Below are 19,822 nucleotides of genomic sequence, written 5' to 3'. Positions count from 1 at the left end.
CAACTCGTTTGAAATTTATGATAAGAATATAACTCTTATGTTTATACGGCTTTAGTAATCTATTTATAGATTTGTGAAGAGATTTCATTACAATTCTGTAACGATTACAAAATGATACAAAATCACCAGAAGATATATTCAGTACCAAGAGAAAAGTATGTATATGAGGTAGACATAATAAATCTTAAATTCAAGAGAGTCTTAAATTCAGAGTCATCAGGCAATTCATCCGAAATGCATTTCTCCTCATGCACATTTTCAATTTTCCCACGAATTTCGCCCCGAATGCTCAGGTCTGTACCCATCATTACGTAAAAATTTATTCAATAATTTTTTGAGCTATTTTCGGAAATTCATTTCGTATAAATAGTTACTGTAAACTAAAAATAAAATCAATGTGAGGATTTTAAACTGCATGTGAATATTGAGTCATATATTTGAATATGAATAAGTAGGCATAACAAGTCAATTGAAAAGTCCCCGGCCCGACACATAGATTGCGTTACTAGAATTAAATCTATATGTTTTTTAGTTAGCCCTAACCCTCAAAAGATGCGTGTATAAATTTAACACCTGTCGGATCATTAGTATGTGAATTGTAGCATTTTGAACGAAGCAACTTTTGTAATTGTAAAAAAATGGATAAAAAGGAATTTCGTGTTTTGATAAAATATTACTTTTGGAAGGGAAAACACAGTTGAAGCAAAATCTTGGCTTGATGCCGAGTTTCCGGACACTGCCCCAGAACAATCAACCATTAAGGATTGGTATGCTAAGTTTAGACATGGTGAAATGAGCGCCAAAGACGGTGAACCCAGTGGACGCCCAAAAGAGGTTGTTGCCGACGAAAACATAAAAAAAATCCACAAAATGATTTTGAATGACCGTAAATTGAAATTGAATGAAATAGCAGACACTCTGAAGATATGAACTGAACGTGTACATCATATGATTCACGAATATTTGGGTATGAGAAAGCTTTGTGCAAAGTGCGTGCCGCGCGAGCTCACTTTTGACCAAAAACAACGACGAGTTGATGATTCGGAGCAGTATTCGAAGATGATCAAGCGTAATAAACCCCAGTTTTTGTGTCGATATATGACAACGGATGAAACATGGCTCCATCATTTCACTCCGAAGTCCAATCGACAGTCATCCAAGTGGACAGCACACGATGAACCCGCGAGTGAACAACCGTGGAAAACCGCAACAGTCGGCTGGCAAGGTTATGGCGTCTGTATTTTGGGATGCGCATGGAATAATTTTCATTGACTACCTTGAAAAAGGAAAGGCCATCAACAGCGAATATAACATAGCGTTATTGGACCGTTTAAAGGACGAAATCGCGAAAGACGGCCGCATTTGAAGAAAAAGAAAGTGCTGCTTCATCAAGACAATGCACCGTGTCACCAATAAGTGAAAACGATGACAAAAATTCATGTATTGGGCTTCGAATTGCTTCCTCATGCACCGTATTCTACAGATCTGCCATAACCCCCCCATGACTATTTCCTGTCCTCAAATCTCAAAAGAATTGTCGCTGGTAAGAAATTTTCGTCGACGGTGATCGACAAAAATGAGGCCAATTTTGAAGTAAAGTACAAATCGTACTACAAAAATGGTATCAAAAAGTTAGAGGCTCGCTATAATCTGTGTATCACCCTTGAAGGGAATAGGAGACTAGGGAATATAGGCCGAATACTTTTCAATTGACCTGTTATACTGCAATATACTAAAACAATAATAATGAAGAAAAAAATCACTTCCACTTTCCTTGAAGCTACTATTTTTTTACCATGTATTGTTGGAATAATATTTTCCGTATATGGTAAGCTTTTGAAGGAGACAGCAGCCACATAAAAAGCAAACATCCCAGCCCTAAAACGACTATTGCAATAGTACATCTGTTTTTATTAAACAAATTATGGTATCTCTCCAGGAAACCAAACATCAGGTTATCTTAGTCAAGAATTGTATGGAAACAAAAGGAGTATCCTTTAAATTGTTTCTAACCGAGATTTTATTCTAGATAGAATTTATTTGTAATGATTATTTTAAAAGTAATTCAGTATATATAATATGAGAATAGAACAGGCCCAAAAGCATAAAATAAACATCCATGCCCAGAATGGATTCGTACCTGCAATCAAAGCAACACGTCTTTTTCATTAACACTTTGGGAAACCAAACACTAGATTATTTTATTAAAGAATGATACCGAAACCAAAAGAAATATTCTTTAAATTGTCTTTATAACGAATTTTATTCTCTATAGTATTTAGTTGTGATAATTTTAAAAACAACTCAATAAATATAAGAGATAAGAATAGAATAATTCATGGCATCAATTTAGAATTAATGTAGTAAACATCATGGCAGTCAAAAATGCAAGAACTGAGGAAATACAACTAAAGTACACTAACCAAAAAAATTCAGTCTTATTAAAAATAAAAACACTAAGATTGAAAAACAATTATATTATAAGGATAACATTGTTTTAGAGCTCGCTTACAAATTAGTCTTTGCCTTTTTTTGAGCTTTCGTAGAATCTTCAATTCTCCTAAACAACACTGTCTTGTCATCTCCCAATGGCCTTCCATTAAATTTCGAATCTGTCCAATACAACAGCCTGGTATTTTCGAAATAACGTTCATCCACAGGTACACTCAGTTTATTTAACAAATTACTAGAAATGCTTGGTATCACTGGCTGCAATAATATTCCAGAGAGTCTCAGTGATTCCATGGCCAGATGCAACACCACCGAAAGTTGCTCTGTGGATTCAGGGCGCTTCTTTAGTTCCCATGGCTTTAATGTCTCGAAAAACAAATTCGCTGAATGCAGTGTAGTGATGATTGCATCCACAGCTTTGTAATAGTTATATTCCTTATAATGATTCTCGCATATACCTGCAAAATGAAAAGAAAACTAAAGACAAACTAATGATTCAAATTTTAATACCTGGAAGTGCTTGTAGATTGTTAATTAACGCCTGTGTAACATCTAGTGTTGAAACCTTCTTAAAAGCATCTACGTCCATTTTAGGATATTTCTGTTCAGGGTTCAAAGCCTTGCCGCAACACCTATTCAACAGGTTACCCAGTGTATCTGCCAACTCTGAATTCAAGATACGTACGATTTTAGTATCACTGTAATCTGGAAAGAATTCAATTTATGCCCGGAATGATTCAATGAAATTGATGGAGACATACTGCCATCGCTATGATTCACTCCTTCCCGTAGAAGAAAATATCGCAGGCCATCTGATGTGTAAAGTTGAGATCGTTCCATGGGATCGACGACATTGCCCTTGGATTTGGACATTTTTTCTCCATCCACAGTCCAGTGAGAATGGCACAAAATTGTACGTGGTGGTTCCAAACCGGCAGCTATCAGAAATGCTGGCCAATAGATACCGTGAAACCTATAGAACAAAAAAAAGATAATGTTAATTATTTTATGCTAGTTTATAACAAAATAACTCACTTTAAAATATCTTTACCAATCACCTGTAAATTTGGCGGCCAGCATGCTTTGAATTCACCTTCGGATGTGGAGTAACCGGCAACAGTTAAATAATTAACTAGAGCATCCAGCCACACGTATATTGTTTGTGTATCATCCTGAGGGACTGGAATTCCCCAGTGGACTCTGGATGAGGGGCGAGATACAGATATATCAAACAAATCCTCTCCATTGTGAATAAGATCCATTAGTATTTTGTGGAATTTCTTAGGATAGATTGCTCCCTCTAAAATTAAGTTCCATTTTATTTAATTTTTTTATATTTACCGGAACTTCTAAAAATTCTAGACGAAAAATTGGACAATGTCTAGCTATATAACAGATGCATTAAAACTGACGAGCTAATACTCAAATAAGCCAAGTAAAACAAAAGCCAAAATTACTCTTTACCAACCTTATATAATAAAGATGCTAAGGTAAAAACGTTAAAAAATTAAGATATATTAGAATAAACATTTTTATAATATAGCAGCAAAATTAAAATTTATCACAATAAGAGTTTGGTTTTTATATATTTAATGTAGGAATAAATAAAGTGGGAACATATGAGTATCATAGTAAATTCGCACTTCAAATTAAACGAAAAGAAAAACAGAATTGAAAAAGAATGTTGTTTCAAAGAAAAAATCTTTAATTTTGGACAGTTTAAACAAGCGATTTTCGCTTTTTATCCTGATTCAATAAGATACCAAAAGGGCCAACAGATGAAAATCATGAGAAAAAAGGAAAAGGTCCTGTCGCTTATTGACAGGCTTAGATCTATTGATTTGAAATGCCAAAAAAAAAGATATTTAAATGATTATCATTTTTGGTTCCTTTGTTTTCTGTTATATTCATACAAATAAACCTTAATAATAATACTATTTTAAAATTATGCATAATGTGTTTTCTAAGAAGTATTAAATATTGTGAATTATGATATATCGGAACTTACCATTTATTGTCAACCAGTGAATTAAGTCATTTTTAAATGCACTAAGCTTGAATATATAATTTTCCTCTTGGTTCCATTCTACAGGATGTCCAGTTTCTGTAGAAACCAGTACTTTCTCGCCGTCTCTCTTAATTTCTTTTAATTGAGATTCGGTCAGAAATGTTTCATCCGATACACAGTACCAACCTTGATAGTTTGATTTATAAAAATGTCCTTTATTTGACAGGCAATTCTAAAATTATTTCCTATTACCTTCATCAAAATAAAACTATAAAACCTACCCAAAACTGTTGCACGCTTTTTTTGTGTTTCTCTTCTGATGTACGAATAAAATCTGTATATCGGATGCTGAATTTGTCGGCCAGTCGGCGATATTGCGTAGAAATTCCTTGACAATACACTGGCAAAGAAGTGTTATGAATTTTAGCAGCTTGTTGAATCTTAGTCCCGTGTTCATCAGTTCCTGTAGCGAATTTAATTTTCTGGTCTTTATGATATAAGCACTGCCATCTTTGAGCGGCATCTGCTATTACGGAACTATAGAGATGACCAATGTGGGGATCTATAATAATTTACATGTAATGACAATAGATAGTGCCACGTCAGTTTTTAGCAAAAAAAATTTTTTAATGTAAATTGACAATATTATATTATGTACATAACATTAGTTGATATAAATACTATTGAAAAGAGATGTTTAACATTAAAACACTTACTTGCATTCACATAGTAAATTGGTGTGGTAAAATAAGTTATGGTTTTTGAAGAGCTATATTTTCTTATTACCTGAAGTTGCTTTAAACACATTTTTGACGTTCTTATTATTGCATTGTCAATATATGTAATTATATTTATTATTCAAGTTATATATTATACATAAAAAAAAAACTTTTAGATACAATAATATCTACCTAAATTATAATCCTAACCTCAATTATTCTTACATGTTTCAGTGGCCTAACCTTAATTTTTGTTTACTTGGTGAACCGTGGAGTAGTTATTCTAAAGAACCCAGTGCCTTTTAACTAGGGTCTGTGTTCAACGGATTCTTAAGCATTGATTAATATGGAGAAATAAATAACATGTTTAAATAAAATTTCCAAACAATATATTTGTATTAATGATTAGTAATAATGGTTAATAAGGTATTGGATCAAGCAAACTAAAACATTGAATATTTGAAATTTTATTCCCATATACATAATTCCTAATTACTTACTAAACGTAATTGTATTATAATCAGGTTCGTCCAATATTTATAATTCACTGGGAAAGTTTACATTTCAAATACAGAGGAAGCGATTAGTAGAGGTATCAAAAGTGGTACAAACTAAACACTAACATATACAAATTATATCATCTGTACACTTCTAAGAAAAGAAAAGATAAAGTATATAAGTTTGTTAAAAATGTCTCCCAGTGTACTCCGGGAATAATTTTACTTAAATTCGTCTTAAAACCATTGTCATTCATTCATTACTATTCATTCAGATAATTTAATTTACAACAATCCCCATTTACAATCACTCAAACTCATTTACACCCTCAAAATTTCCAATGATTTGTTATAACAAATAGCAATCCAATCAGGTTGTGTTGCCCCCCATTGAATTTGATTAACTTCTCCTTCAGCTGCTGTGTACGCTAGAATAGGGTCTTCTATTGCTCTGGGCATCTGCTGTATATCCCAGATTAGTGCTTGATGATCATCTCCTGAAATTACAATTATATTAAAATAATAGCACTATCTATTATAGACAACTAATGCTTCACTAACCTGCTGTACAAATGTGACAACTAGAATGAGGTGCCCACGCAATACCATTGACACAAGCTCTGTGATTGTTCAGCCTTGCCACTGGTGTACAAGGCACCCTGACATCGAGTATTATAACTTCACAGGAATCCATAGCAATTGTAGCTAAATAATTAGGATCCTGTTTATTCCAAGCAAGCCTTAATAATGGTGTGTGAGCAGGATCTTCATATATAATAGTAGAATGTTCTAAGTGCCTTAAATCAAACATCCTGACTGACCCATCTGCGCCCACCGAAGCAAACATATCCCTACCACCTCCAGCTCTTGAGAAGGCAATATCATAAACTTCTTTATCGTGGGCAATAAGCTGTGTCTTGACATGGCCAGAAACCAGATTCACCCTGCCCATGACCTATACAGACATACTATTAAACAAAGGGGATCAAAAATTGATTTCAAAATACTTACTTGTCCAGTTTCAAGACCCCAAATAGTACATGTTGTATCTATAGAGGATGTGCCAACTAAATTGGGATCTACTTCGTTCCAATCAAAACTAGTAAGTGGGGCACAGAAATCTGAGTTTTTGTTATTATTCAAAACACATTCCAATCTTGTGTCTGGTTCACCAGCTCTCCAAACTCGCAAATAATCACCACTAAAACAAATATATCAGAATTACAGTATGTTTGTTTCATAGGTAATTACTTTAAATACAGGCATGACATTACAAAGAGATACTAAAAATAAACAAGTCCTTGTAATTTTACCTTGTTGCTAACAAATCTGGAAATATTCCCTTGCTATCAGGTATCCACATAATTTTGGTGGTAGGATATGGATGTTCAAAAGTACTTTTAGGTGTAAACTCACTGCTGTCTTCATCGAGTGAAACAATCTGTACCTTATTATTATACTCTTCGACAAAACTACCCAAAGCTAGACGAAAACGCTTGTCAGGCCTTACCGACCAGTTCATACTATAGAGTGGCCAGGGCGCCACATACTTGTATATTTCTTTTCGTTTGCCTGGAACTCCTCCTGAATGGGCCATATTCGTATATAGAAAATTATACGAGGAAGACAGTAATAACACAAATTAAATTTTAATTACTTTTAGCACTTAACTTGTAATATAAGTTATTATGGACAAAATATACTTTTAGTTAATAAATAAAATGATCAATAAGTTAAAAATACTCAAACAATTACTTAAAATAATGTTTGACAATAAACCACAAAACAGTCGAAATGTCAATGCAGGGAATGTCTAGTTATCTCTTTTTAACTGTATATACAGACAAAAATAGAACTAGTATATTAATCCGAGGAATAGTCTAAATTTTCGCTGTATTGTGGGCTACATATATATGGACTCTAAAGGTATTATTATTAAATTTAAAAATCTCATGAATTCATAAATATAATATGTACAGTATTAAAATAATTAATGCATACGCCCACACACGCATATATATATATATATATATATATATATCGGTATAAATTAACCATATTTCTAAATGTAATTATGTCGATCAATTTTATTTTTTTTTAGAAATAAGCGGATTTTTTTGGCAAAAATTTTTCCGATATATAGTTAAAGTCAAGTGTAAAGGTAAATAAAAAGAATAAATGTAAATGTACTGCTTTATAAATAGATTTCAAGGTATCGCATATTTAAAAAATTATCTCAATTACTGTTCCATGTGATAATGTAATAAATCTACAAAACCAACAGAAAAATTCGAATATCTCATTATATCCTAATCTTTGTTTTGATCAATTTTCGGTCCCCGTTAGTTACCTATTATATTTCGTTCAGTCGGTATCAGATCGTCGCGGCAGATTGATAACGCCAGAGCGTCGTACCCGGAGTAAATCGAGACGTCGCGACGCCGCGTTCTTCGCGCCAGATATACCTGTTCGTGTGTTTAAATCCTGTGTTGGATCTTATACCTAGACATACGTACAATTATGTGCAAATAGAGTTAATTTTAGCTCGAGTGTGTTTAATTCAAGTTATTAAGTGACATTAGGGATTGTTTCTATATTGTGAGTATTAAGTAACACATTTTACATAGAAAAATATTATTTTAAGATATTCCAAGCGTTGTTTGTTTTAGATAAATGACATTACGTGCGTCGCAAAGTTACACACTATTACAATTTTGCTAAGCTTTTAAATATTCTTATCATAGAAAAAATATAGTTTATTGTTTTTAGCGATTTTAATGTGTTCCTTTGGCAACATAAACTTTAAATCTCTTTAAGAAACCTTTGATCATGATCTGTGTTTTCGCCAATTAAGTAATAATTAAGTTTCGGGGGCATATTTAGTTTGGATGAGGGATATAGATGACCACCAACTATTTGTACCCACATTATTTGATATATTTAAGGTTTGTTTGCTTTTCAGTAAGCTTCTATTGTATCTATAAGGATACATTGTTATTTAGTTTTAAATAAATTTATACAATTAAAGAAATTAATTTAAATAAATTAAAAATTATTATTGAATTGAGTTTTTTTCAGTATTGGCTCTACGATGATTGATTAATTGCTGTTGACATCTGTCATAATATTATTTTTTTAAGTTAATTACACCTTACATTACATATGTTTAGTACAATCTTAAATTACAAATTGATTTATTACTACTGTTCCATTGTACTTGCATTAACAGGGAAGCAAGGCGTTGCTTCCACGTTTGCTGTGATTTAGCAACATTGTTTAATGTTTTAAGGCGAAATCTTGGATCACTTCATACATCCATTTGATTTCGAGATCATCGGGCAGCTCTTCGTTGGTTACGCAGCGATAAGAATAGGTGATTAATCATAGAAATCTGTTTTTACTGCGTTGGATTACTATTTGGTTTGATGTTTTAGTGTCACACCATATTTGCACCCTGTAGGTCGAAATAGGTTTTATGATAAAGCAATCTTACGATTAACTGGAGCTTAATGCTGCTTTGCTTTTTGTCTAACATGTTGTTTCCAATTTCACCTACCATCGAGGTGGATGTCGAGATATTTAGCTAATTCCGCTTGAGGAATCCGGCATCTTTCAAGTGATATAATTAGGTTTTTGTCATTTCGCCGCAAAACAAAATTAACATGGACAGATTTCGTGATATTAAGCCATATTTTCCAGTGTCTAGTCCATTTGTAGATTTTGTTTACTGCTACTTGTACTTTTTCTACAGTTTTAGGGAGAAATATATATTTAGTCATGATACTGTACTGTTTTCTGGCCTAATAATCAAAAATCAAATATTGGTGATCGCAACTGAATTTATTATTTTTCAAAATAATCAATTTGGAACCATAAATCGTTGGAACCATTTTTTGTGTTAGTATAAACAAGTAATTGTGGGCTAAATTAGTGCTGTAGAGCCGTTAATTAATCAATTCGATATTTTGGCCGATAGAAAATCTATTGTTCGAGCAGATGATTGTGTGACTTTTTCCAATTCTACTGAAAGCTCTTGGTAAACAATCGGTTTCTGTTTGCTTTTGCTTTCATAGACATATATCAATAATTCATCACCTGCGTATATGTTATGCAGAGCTTTTCGTTCCACCAATCGACACCAGCTGTTTTTTGAGCATTTATCAGATTATGCCGGATTCACCACGCAGAAACGCTTTTAACCAAGTTCACCGTTACACTGTTGTCTTAATACACCATGAAGAAATTTGTGAAAAATAATAGCATGAAAATATTAACGAGTTGCCTGGCATTGTCTGTTCGAGATGAAGGTTCCAAGATATTATAAGCTATCTCAGGACATTGGCATTAGCGAATACCTGCAAATCTCTTACAACAAACTGAATTAAGTTATTCAGAATTTTTGTTAGGACATTATTCGGCAAAGATACATATAAATTATTACAACATCATTACACATCATTACATATCATAATTACACATCGATGATGATGATAGTTTTATTACATTCATCGCTTTTTCAGTTAGTAGTAACCTTAGAAAGAAATCTGTTAAAATTTCATGATATTCTACTCATAAGTTTGTGAGTTATTGTGCTAAGAGTGATACTACTTTTGTTATTATCAAAACAACGAATCAAAAAGAATGTCGTGTTTTAATTTTACACTGTTTCTTGATGGGAAAGGATACCGTTCAAGCCAAGCAATGGCTTCAAAAGTATTATAAGGACTCCTCTGCATCAGAAACAACAAAGAAACGTTGGTTTGCTGACTTTAAATGTTTTCGTAGAGGCAACGATAATGCAGAACGCAGTCGACGTCCAAATGAGGTGGTAACACGAGAAAACATCAACAAAATCCACAAATTTTGAATAATCGAAAAGTGAACATCGTAAAAATATCAAAAGAACGTGTTGAGTTTATATTGCATGAGCATTTGATTATGAGAAAGCTCTGTTCTAAGTGGATGTCACCGTTGACCAAAAACAAGAACGTGTTGATTATTTTGAGCAGTGTTTGGCCATGTTTAAACGCAACATACCGGAATTTTTGCATCGATATGTGACAATGGATGCAACATGGATCCATCACTTCACTCCGGAATCAAGACGATCGTCATCTGAGTGGACAGCAACTGGTGACAGGCCTATTTTGAGGAAAAAGATAAATCGTTCCTCAAAATTTGTGTCAAAATATTAGAGCGGCGAATGCGTGGCTCTTGATGAAGATTACGTTGATGAATAATGTTAATTTTGGACAAAAAAATGCGTTTTCTTTCTTGCTCATACTATATAGTTGTTATCTCATAATATGACGAGTCGTAAACATCTAATGTCTAAAATAAATAACAAATCTAATAAGTATTTGGATCGACACTTTTTTACAAAACAATATTTGAAAGTTGTAGGTGTAAATTGGATTTGAAAATAAAATTCCCGCATTGCTCCTACGAAATCAAATTTAATGAATTTTCCTAATATGCTATTGCACAATGATTGACTAGATATCTTGCAATTAATTATATTTATCATATTATGTAAGGGGTGTCTCAACATTATGTAATATTTAAATTTGACGACTATATGTCAACCTAAAAGAAAGAACTGTTGGCAATTTGTACAAAAAGCTGTTTGAGTATTGCAATAGTTGCGGGTTCGTATCCTGCTGGGGCATAGATTTACTTTATGTTTGTGATTGTAATTGTAAAGGTTTTTATAAGCAATAGCGGAAAACCCGACATGGAATAACAATCCCAGTTACGCCAGTGTCCAGGCTGGGTAAGACCGGATATCTTCTGGGATCTCTGTTGGTTGGTCACTGATCAGTCGGTAAGCTTAATGCCGAGGACCGTGGTTCGGAGCCCACGTTAAACTGTAAGTCCAGTCCAGATAAACTCTCGTTGGTAAAAAGGAGACTTTAGAATATTTTTAAAAAATAATCGTCAGCGTTCTAATACTATAACTATTTCTTTAAAAATATATGAAATGTTTATGTTAATTGAAAACCGACAAGGATTCTACCGCAAAAAGTAATCTAAATAGATTACATGAAAAAACAAGCCTGAACAAAAATGTCAGGACTTCCAAGTCGAAACCTTTTTACTTTACCCTCGTATGTTATGTTTGTTGTTATTCTTTAATTGGAGCGCATTCGCCATTTAATTCAATAAGTATAATATAACGGTTGTGTGTTAATTCCTTGTATGCTTTTGACGTTTAAATATGATTATGTTGTGTATATATACGTACTAAATTAAGAAAATTAATTTGATAGCCTCCCCAAGCATAGTTTAACATTATAAATAATATATGTAGTTTCAAAATAACGTTGAATATGTTAATAATCTAGGTAAAAAATATTTATTTAAATGTTTTCATCATGTAAATGTTTCTAATGAATATTATTAACAGGATACAAATTTGCTATAATTATATATTACGTGGTTAGTTTTTTTATTATATTAGATATGCTTATATTTTTAATTTATTTGTTAATTAATTATTAGTGTTCTTTTATTAACCGACTTCAAAAAAATGGAGGAGGTTCTATGTTCGCCTATATAAATTTTTTCGCATAAATTAATGTATGTTCGCCGATTTCTCCATCAGTTATGGACCGATTTTCAAAATTATTTGCGAAAGAGTGCGCTTCTGAGGTGGTTCCGGACCAAGTCAGGATCCAAAGAGAGGTAGGGAGGGAAATCAAGGGAGAAGCTCAAATTTCTTTCAAAAAATGTGTTTTACTATGGTAGTCCGGCGACTTTTCAATTAACCTGTTATTGAGAAATGTTGGTAAAATCTATATTAATTTAAATATTGCAATCATTTCTACAACCTTTTCCTTATCTTTCCGACAAATAGCAATACTGTGTTGAAACAATGAGGTTGGTTTGGCGGCGATCCAATCATCGATCAATTTTGAACTTCTTTAGCGTTTCGCAAATGATCACACTGATGATGATGACGTGATCAACTGATGTATCAATGACTTTTCTCGGTTGTGATTGTTGCAATATATTGACTTTTCATTGACATTTACAGAAATATTTCCTTTTTCGCCTACCAAGCAGTGAAACATCTATCCATGTCATTTCCAGTTAATTTGTGTAGTAACCATTTTACTCATTTTGTATCTTTTTCAACGTAGGTAAACGTCTGGAAACAGTTGATTTTTCAACTGCTAAGCTATCTGAAAGTATTTTGATAGTTGTCTTCGAACTCTTTTGTTCCTTACTCAATAATGTTAAATGGAAAATTGTTGTTTTATGTAGAGAAATGTTAATACCATCAAATTCAACAGTTAGATTTTGTTTTATTACTCTTAGTAGTTTTACAATCTGCCCAGAGGGTAATAAGTATTTGTTATGTTATATTATACATACATGGCATGTAAAAAAATCACTTCATTAAGTGATCTCTAGTACAAAATACTATTTTAATTAATTAGTATTATTTTAAAGATTATTGTGAAGTCTATGTATGTCCTATAATCAGATTGGATGGTGTCAGACGTTTTAGTCTACCACTTCACTGTTAATTCGCATATTTAGCTGATTAGCGAGTACATTGGGATGCACTGACAGTCTTTCGAAGTACTTCACAAAAACACATTGAATTATACTCGTTATAGGTTCTAGAGGAATATCGGGTTGTATCACTTCATTTGAACGTTGTTAGTATGGAGCCTCGACAATGGCACGCAACACTTTGGAACCGTTGTTTGATGGATATATTTGACTTCCTAGCGGTTCCCCATAGGTGAATGGAAATAACAAGAGTACAATATGACCACAATACTTTTGAAGTTTTAATTATAAAAACATTTTAAATGAAAAATTAGTTGTTATAAATAAGTGCTGAAAGAAGCCTAAAATATTTATAATATCTATATAATATTTATATAGACATAGAGTGATAAAGTGTGAATATTGGGTAAACCAGAAAAAGAAAGACTTAAAATGCGTGGCATATAGGATATGGAAAAACAAGAAATAATAAGAATAAGTTTTCCATCTTTTTAATAAAAAAACGGAACCCTATTTCCTCGTCCGGTTATTTTCTTTTTTTAGGGCTACGAATGGATATACCGTGCCTCATCATTTTGTTAGTATTTAAAAAGTTTTTCTTTCGATATGTTTGTAAATACATGACAGAAAGTGTGTGCATAGTTTATTAAAGGTCATAACATATAGACTGAAATCGGTCATATAGACTGGCTATTGACTGTTTAGTAATTGACTACTTTTTACTATCGACTGTTTCAGTCGCTATTTTCGGCCCGACTGATTTTGTTACTATTTACTATTGACTGTTTCAGTCGTGTACTTTTAGATTTTTGGTTCAACTAGTTTCATTCGACTGATTTTTAACGTTCTGGCTCTGTGGTCCTAACTGCGATCTTGATAAAAATGTAGCCAATTTATTCTTACATAGAATTATATGTAATATATATAGTTTTATGATATTTTGGTAGTTTGCTTGTGAATAACAATATATTGTATATTAATATAGCAGCATTTTGTAATGATATTTTTCAAGATTGTTAATGTAATAGGGTAAAAAGATTAAAATTGTGAATCATAAATAGTAAAATACTTTTTGACAGAAAAGACAGTTTTTATGGCAATAATAGGTAATATTTCGATTACTCCCTCGATTTTTGTTACAAAATATTTCCGTTCAATAATAAATGAAGCATTTGCTATATTTAAAAAAGCTCTAGTAGTTGCTGTGCGATCATTTTTAATTATGTCATGGATTAGTTTTTTTTTCTAATGATTAGGTATATGGTTAATTTTTATTTAGAATTTATGGTAATTGTACATCTTTAGTTTTTAGGTTTTGTTTAAGTTCTATTATATTGTCTATATTTATTATAGTATATTATTTGAAAATACCAATTAACATATTAAAATACGATACAACATTTGTAGGGTATTATTCCATTTCATAGAAAAATTCCGTTCCTTTTTACAGATCCACAGAACGCTCAAATGTAAAAGTAATTCTACTTCGTTTAAATGAAATTATTTATTGCTAATTGTAATAGTGAATGTTAATAGTATTTAGTAATTATTTTTTTCCTTTTCTTTTTTAAAGTTATTACGTGAACGAATATCTACATCAGCGTCTCGTTTATTCTACTGTTGGAAAATAAAAGCACATATAAAATTAACTGATCCAAGCAATTATCTCTGTTCTTTCCTCTCTCGAAATTTATACAGGAAAGGGTTTGTACATCTTCGTCTGACATCAGACTCAGATTCAGTCGATAGTTCCCAACGCTAGTTTCTTTCCATACTGGTCTGAGTTGGTATAGAATTCTATTAAAAATATATTTTTTATTCACATATATCCAACATTCTAATAATTAAAGATATGTCATAAAAAATAATTTTTCGAATTGTCAGTCAAAATGATTTATTGATTAAAATAAAAAGTGACCGCTCCATGGTAAAAATTCAGATGTAATTAAATCAAGATAATTATGCTTCTTTTGTAAAACCTTTTTACTAATACATACATAAATGAAACAATTTTGAAATTATTATATTACTTTAGTATCTTTATCAAAACAATATTTTTTTAAATTTTAGAAATTTATATAAAAGCAATGTATTTACAATAATTAAATTGATTTTTGATTTTTCAATACTTAAAAATAAATAAATAATGAAAGTAATTGATACACAGTTCAAAGAATAAAATATTATAGTCATATATCTTATTACTTTAATCGTTAATCTTAAAAATTATCAATGCTTTAAAATATTTACTTTTAAAATTCTTAACTTCTTTTATTTGTCATATGTGTTTCATCTGTGCAAATAATGTATTTAGTTTATTTTTAAATGCTGCATATATTAATTCTTTTTATATTTACTCTTTATTTCATCCATATTATTCGTATAAAATATATATTTTAAATAAAATATATAGTTGTTTGCTTCTTTATTCCACTCTTCGGTCTCACCCTTACAGTTAGTTCATCTTTAATTTGTCTTGTATGCCTTTCGTTTATCTACTGCTTTCTATTTTGTCTTATGTCCCACGTGGAAACTCACAACTAAACAATACATTTTTATGCTTTGTTCCATAACAATTTACAGAAGAAGTGTTATAAAATGATAATATTTTACTAAAAATTCATACCTTCTACACTTATTTTCGCATAATCTGCCGCTAATTTTGCATATGAAATAATTCTATTACCTCAACAAACTGTAAATACAAAATTAACCTAAAATGACTTCTAACCGCAACTGTGGCAAACAACAAGGCGTATATAGGAAAGGACGCGTGGTTGTCAAAACAAGTTTATGATCAAGTACGCATGTGTAGTTCTAGCCCATCAAAACTTGTATAGACATCGATGGATAATTTATTTTACTGTTGCCTAATACTGTCCCAGGCGCCGCGGATCGGGCCAACAAATTTGAGTTGTATATATATATATATATATATATATATATATATATATATATATATATATATATATATATATATGTATGTATATTACTACAAACTACACAATTTTGCAGAATTTTTTGAAGATAATACTATAGCATAATAAAAGATATCGGTGATATTAAACCAATATTTCATTCGTTTATTGGCCTTGTAAACGGGAAAAATAATGGTCAACTGATCTCGTAATTTTATTGAGTTATATCTGATTAAATAATATGGTATATAGTCCTGGATTGTTAGACATAACCAGTGTCTTACAAAATTGTGTTATTTTTTTCTTTCTTAAATTCTTAAATAGATTGTCCTAAATTTTACGCAGTTTTAAATTAAATACGAAACGGTTTTTTATTGCATTAATTTTTTTAATCATTAATTATAGAATAACAACTTAATTTCAAAAACGTAGCAGCTTTAATATACAGGTGGTTGTCACACACCTTTGGCTTATGACCAGTAGTTGCAATGTTCCTCTATGATGTGTGGCACTGTTTTGTTGAAAGAACATACCTTCATGTTGTTAGTACACATCAAACTATCCAAGGGATTTTCTTTGCTAAAGAAAAAGAAGAAGACCTTTATAGGTATGAAGAAGCGTATCTATAGAGATATGCTGTTGAAGTTTACAAGTCATTTACGAAACACCCCACACATTAATTAATATTACAATTTTATTAATCTAACACAACTTATAGCGAAAAATTGCTCAACACCTTACTAGAGTAGTTGTTAGAATCATCTCAATGATCATTATAATCTCAAACGTCACTTAACTAAATCAAAAATAATTTGAGGACTTTACTTCCACATACCATCACATTCGTATATTTAAAAATTACAGCTGATAACAAAACTAATGTATTATTTTTGGTCTATATTATATTATATCAAAATGTTATTTTTTGTTGTTGAAATTTGTTTGAGAATATTAACATTCCACAGATAGAACGAAACAATATAAAGTTTTAATACCTTTCAGGTTGATGTTATTAACAACTTATTCTTTAAAATCATCATGGGAATATTTATAAAAGTTTTCCTTCTATATTTTAATGGTAATTAACCATGTATGTATTGTGTAAGAGATATATTATTCATAAATGTATAAGAACCATGTCACGGGGTTAGATGATATTTGAAAAAAGGTGGATGGCATTATATTTAATTCCTTTATTATTTTAGCATTTTGTTGTTAGGGTTGGCTTAAAACTCCATAAATTATAATGTTAAAATGTTTTTATATAAAGCAAAGTATATATATGTAATATATATATATATATATATATATATATATATATATATATATATATATATATATATAATTTTCTTCGTGTTTTTTAGTTTTTATAACATTGTCTTAATAACTGTTAATTAATTAAAGCTTTTCTTTGTTTCATGTTAATATTACATAAGCTTTATAAACTATAAGAGCAGCACTTCTCTTAGTTTAAAAAATAAAGCACTTGTGCGAGCAAAATTCGAAGAGTTCTTCCTGTAATATCTTGAAATATACTGTTAAGAGCCTCGTAACCTTTATTGTGAGCCATAGTATACTTGGGACGTATATACAAATACAGTAAAATTTTTAAATTTGCTTGCATTCCATATTGTCTTCTATTCAAATAAGTGTGGGACTCTGTTGATAGATTTATCCACCTATTTTTTTTACATACAGCTCTGCTTCTGTTAGGTGTCAGGTATAACTTAAAAAATAATGATTTTCTGAACAAAATTTGAGAATGTGGCAGTAGCTACTCGATACCTATCTGCTACATTTCTATAAGAATTTTCTTCAAACCATATATAGATCAAAATATAGACATCACTATCCAGTTTATGAAATAATTTTGATATTTGTATGCTTTTGGTGCTTGAATTCAGGAAACTTTCCGGATATATCATTATTTATCTTCTGACTTTTGAAATATTCTGTTTAGTTTCTTGAAGTCTCCTTATTGTTTCAGCTATTTTTAAACAGAAAGTAAAAATAAATTTTATAAGTTTATTTGTACTATGTATGCTTCATGTAGTATAACGTAAATACATTATATTTCAGGATTACTGTACTATCTCGAATACGTATGAATGAAATGATGATTTTACGAAATAAATTTGGGCATTAAAATCTATCTGTACTAATTTATTACCAACATTCGCAGTCCGGAAAATATATTGCCACTTTCAGTAGTGTTAACGAGTTTTTTAAACTTTAATCGCAGTTTAAAACATGAACGAATTAGGCCAATAAATATAGCTGCGATGTACAATATCTTAATTTGATATAAAAAATATCTTAAATGCTTTTAAACTGAGTTTCAAACTACAAACTTAAACTGTATGAAGAACTTAGCAGATACAATTTTACGTGAATGAATACGCACGCGATTTGTTAATTATAATTTGGTTTATTGCTGCTATTCATTAGTATTTGGATTAATTAAAAAGCAAGACGAGTGCGGGATAAGTACATCAATTCAGTTTTCCAAATAAAATTAAATTTCAGTATTCAGGCAGTATTTCTTTTCTTCAAACGCCTTTTCAATAATCGCTGTTATTTTATGCATTTGGTTGATTGCTGGTATATTTATAAGTAGTTTTACATATTTTAACAGACTTTTTCAAACAATTTGGATATCGCATGTGCTAGCAAGATATTTCATGTATTTTGCAGACTCTTGTCTATTTCTATATCATATTGACGGTCAATTATAGATTTTCTGTAGTTCTAAGCAGGGATGCACCTTTTGCCATAATTACTGTCTTATTAGTAGATGTTTGAAGTAGTGTTTCTTGTATTGTCGGGATAAGAGCACTGTAGAGCAAATGTGATCCCAAGCTTTAATTTCGGTACTAACTTTTAATTCAAAAAGATGTTTCAGCAATTAGATCAATCGCAAGTATCATATGAAACCTTGCCTATGAAAGGGTCAAGAATATTGCAGGACAGTATTGCTTTTCTTCAAACGCTTTTTCAATAATCGCTGTTATTTTATGCATTTCATTATTTTCCGGTATATTTATAAGTAGATTTACACATTTTAACAGACTTTTTCAAACAATTTAAATATCGTATGTGCTAACAAGATATTCCATGTATTTTCCAGACTCTTGTCCATTTCTGTATCATATTGACGGCCAATTATAGATTTTCTGTAGATCTAAACAACGATGCACCTTTTGTCATAATTACTGTCTTATTAGTAAATTTTTGAAGTAGTGTTTCTTGTATTGTCGGGATAAGAACATTGTAGATAAATTGTGATACAAAGCTTTAGCTTCGGTACTAACTTTTAATTCAAAAAGATGTTTCAATAATTAGATCAATCGCAAGTATCATATGAACCCTTGCCTATGAAAGGGTCAGGAATATTGCAGGGCAGTATTTCTTTTCTTCAAACGCTTTTTCAATAATCGCTGTTATTTTATGCATTTCATTATTTTCCGGTATATTTATAAGTAGATTTACATATTTTAACAGACTTTTTCAAACAATTTAAATATCGTATGTGCTAACAAGATATTCCATGTATTTTCCAGACTCTTGTCCATTTCTGTATCATATTGACGGCCAATTATAGATTTTCTGTAGATCTAAACAACGATGCACCTTTTGTCATAATTACTGTCTTATTAGTAAATTTTTGAAGTAGTGTTTCTTGTATTGTCGGGATAAGAACATTGTAGA

At 31.0% G+C, this 19,822-nt stretch overlaps 3 protein-coding genes and 1 long non-coding RNA gene across 5 annotated transcripts in view; 2 read left to right on the top strand and 2 right to left on the bottom strand.

Annotated features, from left to right (window-relative positions):
• Nucleotides 1-2,457: 2,457 nt before the first annotated feature.
• MetRS-m (Methionyl-tRNA synthetase, mitochondrial) lies at nucleotides 2,458-5,413 on the bottom strand. Its single transcript, XM_076410053.1, has 7 exons — nucleotides 5,176-5,413; nucleotides 4,741-5,021; nucleotides 4,460-4,691; nucleotides 3,487-3,751; nucleotides 3,213-3,424; nucleotides 2,962-3,156; nucleotides 2,458-2,909 (listed from the first exon to the last, which is right to left on the bottom strand). The coding sequence occupies exons 1-7, from the start codon at nucleotides 5,264-5,266 to the stop codon at nucleotides 2,509-2,511; spliced, it is 1,677 nt and encodes a 558-aa protein (XP_076266168.1). The 5' UTR covers nucleotides 5,267-5,413; the 3' UTR covers nucleotides 2,458-2,508.
• Nucleotides 5,161-5,566, top strand: LOC143199922 (uncharacterized). Its single transcript, XR_013006582.1, has 2 exons — nucleotides 5,161-5,300; nucleotides 5,413-5,566. It is a non-coding gene; the product is annotated as an uncharacterized LOC143199922 (long non-coding RNA).
• A 62-nt stretch (nucleotides 5,567-5,628) lies between these two features.
• wap (DDB1 and CUL4 associated factor wap) lies at nucleotides 5,629-7,490 on the bottom strand. The gene is made up of 4 exons (XM_076410054.1): nucleotides 6,989-7,490; nucleotides 6,687-6,876; nucleotides 6,237-6,630; nucleotides 5,629-6,172 (listed from the first exon to the last, which is right to left on the bottom strand). The coding sequence occupies exons 1-4, from the start codon at nucleotides 7,270-7,272 to the stop codon at nucleotides 5,997-5,999; spliced, it is 1,044 nt and encodes a 347-aa protein (XP_076266169.1). The 5' UTR covers nucleotides 7,273-7,490; the 3' UTR covers nucleotides 5,629-5,996.
• A 551-nt stretch (nucleotides 7,491-8,041) lies between these two features.
• LOC143199582 (uncharacterized) overlaps nucleotides 8,042-19,822 on the top strand; it is a 105,004-nt gene continuing 93,223 nt past the window's right edge. For both annotated transcript variants that reach the window (XR_013006501.1, XM_076409504.1), the window contains exon 1: nucleotides 8,042-8,273. The gene's annotated coding sequence lies outside the window, so the exon portion shown is untranslated. The remainder of the gene's footprint in view (nucleotides 8,274-19,822) is intronic.

Source organism: Rhynchophorus ferrugineus, unplaced genomic scaffold (assembly GCF_030347505.1).
Source record: "Rhynchophorus ferrugineus isolate W39M unplaced genomic scaffold, kcgeb_rfMv2 rfM7, whole genome shotgun sequence".
Classification (NCBI taxonomy): Eukaryota; Metazoa; Arthropoda; class Insecta; order Coleoptera; family Curculionidae; genus Rhynchophorus; species Rhynchophorus ferrugineus.
Note: the sequence above shows the minus strand (reverse complement) of the source record. Positions and strands in the feature narration are given on the sequence as shown.